At 35.7% G+C, this 9,428-nt stretch overlaps 1 protein-coding gene across 2 annotated transcripts in view; it reads left to right on the top strand.

Moving 5' to 3' along the window:
- LOC106456933 (G-protein-signaling modulator 2-like) overlaps positions 1 to 9,428 on the top strand; it is a 44,539-nt gene that overhangs the window by 13,936 nt on the left and 21,175 nt on the right. For both annotated transcript variants that reach the window (XM_022382737.1, XM_022382736.1), the window contains exons 4-5: positions 2,820 to 2,962; positions 9,315 to 9,405. In XM_022382737.1, the coding sequence (XP_022238445.1) occupies positions 2,820 to 2,962; positions 9,315 to 9,405 (234 nt within the window). The remainder of the gene's footprint in view (positions 1 to 2,819; positions 2,963 to 9,314; positions 9,406 to 9,428) is intronic.

The following is a 9,428-nucleotide window of genomic DNA, read 5'->3' as shown; positions in this document are numbered from 1 at the left end:
AAATACTTCATTAAAAAATCTGATTTTTTGTGTACGACAAACAAATCTATAATAAAAAATACTTCATTAAAAAATCTGATTTTTTGTGTACGAAAGACTTGAAATCTATAATAAAAGTCTCCCAAATTTTGTGAAGATACACTTACTGCATTAAAAGTTATAGTATAAATAATTAACTCATGTATATTATACCAAGCTCATCATGAAAGGGTTAACAGTTTTCTGTAGCACTGTGTATAGATAGAAATATATGAAAAGCGTGTTAGGTAAGAAAGCTTATTGTTTGAAGTTGGTGATTTTGCTCACATTGATATTTGTTATGTCACTAAAAATCAAGGTTCCCCAGCCAGATGTAAGCTGTCAATGTCTGTTTTTTTAATCTCGAGTCTTTTTTGCATGTTTGTTTGCAGTTAAGGACAGAGCTACACAATAAGCTATCTTTGCTGTTCTCACCACGGGTATTGAAGCCTGGATTTTTAGTGGTATAAGCCTTCAGACTTTCTTCTGAACCTAATCTTCAGTTATGATATCACTAACATTAGAGTTAGTTGCTGCTGCATTGGGTCAAATGATGTACAAGTCTAAGGTTAGAAATCTCATCAGCAAATTCAGGCTTATGATGAATGTATAACAAAATAGTTATATGTTGAACATAAATGGTATGACATTAAAAATTGAAAAATGCTTTTAAAAAATGAACAATTTGACAGTTATTATTTTCAAAACTATCTGTACTACTAAGTACCTCTTTGTAACAGCAATATTTAACCCATTTGTTTTTAGTGTTACATAATATATAGTTGGTATAACTTCAATGTCTAGAGAAAAACCTACAAAAACTTTTTATGGTACATTGCCTGTTTTTATCCTGATGTCCAATTCACTTACACAATTTCTAGTGAAAACTTCCATTTATAAATATCAGACTATTTCAGTAATAACCCACATCACTTCTAGTATATATTGTAAAATAACTGACTTTCATTTCTACTTACATTTTGATTCTTGTTATCTTTACAAAAATAAACAATCAATTCCATATCTCAGTTCGTAAGTTTATCCAGGTTATACAGTAAAGTTGGTGGTTTTATAACTTTAATACAGGAAATGACTGATTTTTTTTTTCACTAGAAGAGGCTGCACCAAATCTCTAATATTCAATTCTGCCCCAAAATCAGCTAGTAAACCTCATGAACAATCTTTTTCAGTCAGACTCAAAAGATAACAAAGATCTTATTCTTCTAATTCTGACATATCCTATCAACATAAAAGCCAAGAATGTAATAGAGAAATACAAAACTAACATGATGTTTAGTGATCAACTCTTATTATCTTACATACATTAAATTAATGTTCTCAACTTTTGGTATGTAATGCATTAACACCTAGTAACCATATTCAGGACCCAATTGGTACCTGATTTTGAGAATGACCCAAATGCTTCATTTGTGAATATGTAAACAACACTATTTGTGTACAAGAACTTAAATTTGTCTTCCGTATAATATGCAAGAGTTGTGGACAATTGTATGTGAGACAAACAAGCTATTGCCTCAGGGACAAAATCCATGAATACCTGAGTGATGTAAGAAGAAAAAAAGAATACTGTTCTTATGGGTGCCATTTCAGTAGTCCAATACTGTTCTTGTGGGTGCCATTTCAGTAGTCCAATACTGTTCTTGTGGGTGCCACTTCAGTAGTCCAATACTGTTCTTGTGGGTGCCACTTCAGTAGTCCAGTACATGAAATTAGTGATTTTTTTGTAGTGGGTGTCAAGATGCACCTTTAGATGTCCTCTAAACTGAAAACTTCAAACTGACTAATCCATAAGTTAGGTACTATTGACCCTAAATGAATGATTCTCTGTCATTAATTTTATTTTTAGCACACATATACTTTACCATCTGTGTAAGTTTAACATACTATTTATTTAACTTTTATTTGCATTTATTTTATTTTAATTTGACCTCGTTCAGTAAATCAAATAAAACATTTAAGTGATGCAATATTGTTAGACTGTACATATATTGTTACACAATTGTTGTGAAGTTTGAACCGTCAATAACTTACTGTTAGCAATATTTAGCCAGGTCAAATAATTTGATATAAAATTTCTTTGCACAAGCCAAAGAAAAGGCATGAAATATTCTGGATTGTCTTTCTCCATTAACCACTACACCAACCTCATGTTATGAAATTATCCACCTAACCTAACATAGAGTATAACATGTGGAGAAAAAAATAGAGATTGTAAGATGTTAGGTAAAATCTTTGTCATAAACCTAAATAACTGGACTTATAAGAACTGATGTTTCAGTCCACACCCTCCATGGTAGAGTAGGAAGATCTGAGTGCTATAGTTAGCTGAAAAGCTTATAAGCCTTAACTCTCGTTCAGACTTAGAGAATATAAAGGTGTGTACAGTAAAAGCTTTATTATCTGAAATCTGCTGGACCTAGACAGTGTTGGATAGGAGAAAAAAATAAATATATATATAGACTACATTATCAATAAAGTAAATGTTTCCTGTAAATCTTCTTGCCCTTTATACATTGCAGGAGTTTTTGTACCCTGGAGGTCAAACCTTAATGTTGAAATCTTTAATATTTAAATTTTGAAGGCTGTTACCCTTCATCTTGAAGAATTTAGTTTAAAAAAAGGATAATAAAATTTTAACATTTATTAAGATTTAGTTTTCTAATCAGTGTTAGAACTTGTTTAATTAATTTTTGGTACATGATAAGCCTTTAGCTTAAGTGTCTGAATTGGTTTTTCTCAGCAAGTTTTAAAACTATAGCTGACTTTCTTTTTACTCACAGGTTGGTGAGGGTCGAGCTCTATACAACCTTGGGAACGTGTATCATGTCAAGGGTAAACACATGGCTCGTTTAGGTCAGCAGGACCCAGGAGAGTTTCCTGAAGAGGTGAAGGTGTGCCTAGAAAAAGCAGTGGAGTACTATGAGTAAGTAGTGTATTTTGTTAAATATTCTTTTAATTATTGGAATATTCATAGCTTCATACTGAAGAATAAATGCTTCTGCTGTATCTTGCTATAAAAACTAACAAACAAACGACAAAATGAAAGCTTAAAATTTATATTTGTATGCTTTGCTTGTAATAACTTTTGTTTAGTGCAGTTCAGGTTTACATCAACAAACAGTAGAGTATCATTGCTAACAACACGTGGAATGAGACAAAGCATAACTTGAACTGATATTCATGTTGTAGATTGAAAAGTCTGACAAGGCACTACTCATGGATGGATGCATACTTGATTTAGAGTCTAGATGATAGATATAAGGAAATATTGTTCTATCTTTGCATGTAACTCCTTGGTTTGAGGATAAAATATACAGCATCTTGTCTGCTCACATCATGCAAATGTACTCATGTTCTGTGCATAAGACTCCAAATCAAACTAATGAAAAGCATTTGGCAATTAATTCAGAAATTTCTAACTACAATTTGCATCACATGTCTTTCTTCCTTGCTAAAATTTAGTGAAAATGTAATAATGACAATGTGTGTTTAACAATGAAAAGAAAGCTGAGCCACCTGCTTATGATCAACTTGTGTCCAAAGTGATGATTTTGTGATAGTAATAATCACATGATGACTATGTCATTTAGTATATCAGGTCTTTTTTTTTTTCTGGGGGGGGACACTTCATGTCTGCCATGGGCTCCACCCAAACTACCCTACATTATCACAGTCTACACTTTCAATGTCCACAATCTGTTTATCATTCAGCATTTTTTTAATTGAGTCTGCCAATAGGTTTTTCTGCCAAATGTAAGTAAACTTTATGGCTGTTGGTATATTAACATTATGTTTGTTTGTTTCTAATACATGATTTCATTTGGTTTTATTTTTTTTAAAACTTGTCAGTTTTATTTTAATTTTAACATGGACTTATAAGAATTACTTTCATTGATAAATTTACTGATAATCCCAGTTGGATGTCTTCTCACATTTCCAGTTTTGCCTGCTTGTCAAGTGGCAAATTGGCCAGAATTTGCTGTTTAAGGTTAAGTATGAATTTCAAGCTGTGTAAAATGAAATGGAACTAGTACATGACATAGTTTTACACTATGCCATTGCAATACAACTGTAATTATTGACCTGAAAGCCAGGGTTCACACAGTCACATTAGCAATAATACAATCACATCAGTGTTGATAAAAATTTTGAACAAATGATCTTATATCTTGTTGAAACTGATGTAAATAGATATTCCGATACAAATTCACATGAGACATTTGCATGCTGTCATGAGCAACTCTCCATGAATAGGAGTGCAACACAACTCCTGTCATCACTAGTGCCCTCTCTTCTGTGAAGCCCATAATCACTTTTTTGATTGGCAGTTTAATTGTTCATGCATCTTTTCTGACTGAAAGTTTTCTTTATATCAAGTTCATGGTTAACAAATTCTGTTTGGAGAACAATTTTTTTTCCCCAGTTAACTCCATTAATGCATTTGCAACACCATGTGTCATCTACCACAGCTGCTGTAACTACTACCATTGGGTCAGTATTTAATGTTTCCTCCCTCTCCAGATATTGGGATTCATGCGAGTTATTTCAGGGGATCAATTGGGTTCAAGTGTCAGTATGCCTCAACCCTCACATACTCTGGACAACCATGCTCTGGCATATCGTCGTTATGATTTTCCCTTTTTAGACTCTCAGTATTTGGAGTCGATTGTCCCTTTGTGGGAAATACTTCAGATTTCCTTGCCCATTGCTGGCCAGTGTCTTTTGGAGACAGTTCGGTAATTGCTTAGCAAGAGTGCCATCAAATGGGGGAGTTCCTTCTCATGTGGGTATTTATTCCTGTCTGTTTGTAGTTCCAAAAAGATGGAGCTGGTTCCCTGTCATTGATCTGTTATCTCTGAACTGCTTCTTGGTCCTCTCACGTTTCACCATGGAGTCTTACTTTGCCTTTGTTGGGTTTTTACTTGTGGTCTGTGGATGAAAATGGTCAATGTGTCAGATACATACCTACACTTTCCTGTCTCCCATGCATCTGAACATTATTTTTGATTAGTCCATTGGAGGTAGGGGTGTTTTAGTTCTTGGCTCTTTCTTTCAGACTTGTCTCTGCTCCCTATGTTTTTTGTCAGATGGTCCAGGCATTTTCCTGTCTTCTTCATTCATGGGGCCTTTATTTCTACTGTTACTTTGAAGCCCCTCTCCTCCTTACGTACAGACCGACTTCGCCTGATGATTGAATCGAGACAACACCACTATTGGTGTTCCTCAACCAAAATGTCATCTTTTGCAGATACTTTTCTTTCCATTTGGGGTGCATATCTTGATGCATGAGAGTTTTCAGGGTGGTAAACTATCCATATCAATCTCTTGGAGCTTCTTGTAGTTTGTTGGGTTGTGGTTTTTTTCCTTCCAGCCCTTCGTGGTCAGCTTGTGATGGTGCATTCCATCGACCAAGCAGTGGTCTTGTACATCTCTAGGCAAGGGGCACTTGGTCAAGAGATCTATGTTTTCAGACATTGTGTCCACAGCCATCGAATTCTTTTGTTGGCATGTTTTATTCTGGGGCTCATGAATCTTGTCATGGGTTATTTATCACATCTCAACAGGAATTTCTCTACAGAGTGGTCACTGGACCCATGGGTGTTTCAAGAGCTCTGTGCCCAGTGGTGTGTTCCATGGGCTGGATGCCATTGCCACTCATCTCAATTCTTACCTCCCATGGTTTGATCTCCTGTTCCACACTGTTTGGCTGGAGCAGTTGATGCTTTCAGTCAGGATTGGTCAGGTCTATACCTGTATGCCTACCCTCCCGTTTGTCTGCTTCTCTGGAACTTTTCCATCATCCAGACCACTTTGTGTTTGGTTCTGTTGGTAGCTCCATGTTAGCTGGCTTAGCTGTGGTTCCCACTTCTGTTCTGGCTACTGGTGTTACATCCTTTCTTTTTCCCCTACCCTTCTTAGTCAGCCCCAGTCCATTCCCACACTCAAGCTTTACACATCATTTTTGTCTGGTTTCTGGCCTGGTGGGCCATACTTTTGCAGTGTGTGGCATCCTTTATTTCACATTCTATCCATTTTTCCTCCATGGCAGTGTATCAAAGAAAGTGGTACACGTACCATCTTAGTCCCTATGTCATGGTTATCCTCTGTCCTATCTGACCCTTCCCTACATCATTTCCTTTATAACTTGGCTCTTTGACAGGAGATTTTGGTCTCCTACATCCTCCTGTCATAAGGCTTTTGTTTTGCACATTATGCTCATGTTTTCATTTCGCTGGTCCTGTCCCTTTTGGTTCTCTTCCCTTTGCTTCATCCATCCTCCTCTCCCAGATTGGAACTTCATTGTAATCCTTCATGTTCTTACCCTTCTTCCTTTTGAACCTTTGTTGATCTGTTCTTTTTATCACCTCTCCTTGAAGATCCTTTTCCTCCTCCTGTTGGTGTGCAGACATCATCATTTGAATGGGTTTGCTGTTGATGTCCACTGCACCTTGTTTCACTGGTCCCGTGTAGTTCTTTTCTCTGATTGTTCTTTTATGCCAAAAACTTTGGCTACTTGGAAGGGTAATTCTGCTTTCTTCTTTCCATATCACACCTTTATGATTATTTTGATCCTGATCACCTCCTATGCCCATTCAGGACTCTGCATGCACTAATTCCTTTCATGGTTTCCACTCCCGGTTATTTATTCCTTGGAATCCTTCACATTTCCCTTTACAAGTAGAATTTGCCAGGCTTATTCTTCCCTTTCTCCCGATGATTGTAGTCCTTTTCGTGTATCTTCCCATCAAATTCGTCACCTTACCATGTCCCTGGCTGCTCATTTCTGTCTTCCATTGGAGGGCATCATTAGCATCAGTATGTGAACCACTCCCCATACCTTTATTTCTCATATTTTCACCACCTAGCTGTTTCTTCTTCTACAGGGTTTCATCTTCCTCCCATCACCATTTTGCACTCCATGATTTCTCTTTGAATGGGTAAGTATTCCTTTTTTCTTCGTTTTCTTTGCAGGGGTCTTCATCACACAATTGAATCCCGCTTGTTGGTGAGTGTTGTCTGATCGGGTATACTTATTTTTAAATTTGCACTGTAAGACCAGCATGGCATATATTCCCACTGTTGAGATGGGGTGGTCTGCAGGGCCACTTATAGGTATGCCTCATGGTATTTTGCTTCCTAAAGATGTTCGTCCTGAGTGGTACACTCGTGGACTAACATTAGTAAAGCAGACAGGGATTACTACCAATCCCTTAGGATCTGTGTATTGTAGGTCAAAATATAGTATTGCAGTCATACATTGCACTGTCTCTATTGCAGCATTCCTTCAGACTCTCTAGTGCACCAAATCTTCTCTTCTTCTAGTGGAGTATGGGAGTCTTAGGCACTTACCAGTTCCTAGTTGCTGGGATAATGGACCATGGAGGTTTCCTCCTGAATGTGCTCAATCCCAATCAGTTGAAAGTAGGGTGGTGGTGTTCTATTGGTGTAGATGGCATTGATGCTCATCCTACAGTGGATCTGATGTACAATTCCAGATGCCATCAGTTGTTGAATGATGCATTCTGCTAACATGCAGTTTGCCCCTCCAGCTTAGCCACCCTCCTTCCTCCTATCCCCTGGATGTTGGTTCCCGGTGGATATGGTGATGGTTGGAGCTGGAACAGCCACATATTTCCTCACATGTGTGTGGCTGGGTATCCTCCTCTTACCCAATGCTGCCTGGTGATGGACTGGAGATGCACCCCCACTTTGCTTCAGGTATAGATTTTGTATGTACTGCCCAATCTTGAAGTGATTATGGTCTGCATGGAAGAGAGGGTACAAGTGATGATAGGAGTTGTGTTGCACTCCTATTGGTGGAAGATTTCTTCATGATCATTTGAATGATAGCATGCAGGTGACACACGTGAGGGTAGGTAAGAGTATCAAGGCTAATGGGGAGCAAACATTTACACATATAGAGGGCAGTATAAGTCAAGAAAAGCTATTTGTGAGTAAAGGTATCTATCACAAATACATTTTCAGATTAAGAAAATATTAAAATTTTTATCTTTACTATATCTTACTTGTGAAACTTCTGTATTCATGCCAGTGCAAAGTTCAAACATAATACTCTGAAGTTTGAAATTACAAGTGGTGTTTTTGTAAAGTGCAAAGGAACTGCCAAAGTAATGACTTCAACAAAATAAACATGCATAAAAAACAAAAAAACAGAGTAAACCAGTTAAATTATTCCACTTACATAATGTACAAAAATGACAGAGCTGTGATGTAGATTATTTAAAGGCATGCTATGAAAAAAAATCTTCTGATGTAATAACTAAAAGTTTAAAAATTTGCAATCCTTAAAGGAAGAAATTAATCTCAGGTTTTGGATCATATATTTAAGATTTTGTTAGTTTTAGCAATCTGAAAGTTTTAAAATAAAACAGTGAATTGAATTTATCAGTTTTGTAACACCACAAACTTCAGATATTCACTATTTTCAAACCATTTGACCTGAAATTAACCAACAAACTCAGATTTTGAGCTTTGTTTTGTATGCTGAAAATTGTTATACATATGGTTGGGATGTTTAAATATTTTTCTGCTCTTGTCAATTGGAATTTACAGTTGAGCAAGGACTGAAATGAGGGTTAGTAAGGTGGATTTGTTATTATTACTGTACCCTGATACAAATTTTAATAAAATATACATCAAAAGAAAATTTGAACATTTCCTTAATAGTTTTATTTTGTAATTTATTTGAAAGGAGATATCAGACAGAATTTTTTAAAGCTCGATGCTATCATATTCCTTCATGATAAACTTGAGAAACCCAGTTTGAAAGGACTAATTGATAGGCATGTAAGTTTGATTATATGATACTATAAAGAAGAATGTATACCAGTTGAGTCTCATTTCATTTTTATTGAAATTCATTAAAATATGGGATTAAATTGTTTTAATCAATGAAAAGGCTGATGTTTATTCAAATCTTTTTAAAATCATCTAATAATATGAAGTTTTTCCAATAAATACATTTGGGTTACATCTGTTTGCTAAGTTTTAAATTTCCATATATTAGTTTAGGTAAAATCTGGTTTTTGTTTTTAGTTTTGAAGCAAGATAGTTCACAAAAGTCATGTATTGTTTACAAATTTTGAAGTAATAAAAGGTAAATTTAGAACATAAACTGGTGCCTGTTATTTCTCTTATTACAATATCGAGAGCAGGTGATGATTATGTAAATGTACATGCATCTTATTAAAATGCTAAAATACAATATTTTCAGTTACTTTTATGTATTTTTCTGTTGTGTACTTTCTTTTTAGACAAAATCTGACTCTTGTGAAGGACATAGGGGACAAATCTGCACAAGGACGTGCTTGTGGAAACTTGGGAAATACATATTACCTTCTAGGAGACTTTCCTAAAACTATTTCATA

This window comes from Limulus polyphemus, unplaced genomic scaffold (assembly GCF_000517525.1).
Source record: "Limulus polyphemus unplaced genomic scaffold, Limulus_polyphemus-2.1.2 Scaffold273, whole genome shotgun sequence".
Classification (NCBI taxonomy): Eukaryota; Metazoa; Arthropoda; class Merostomata; order Xiphosura; family Limulidae; genus Limulus; species Limulus polyphemus.
This window is presented reverse-complemented; position numbering and strand designations above follow the sequence as displayed.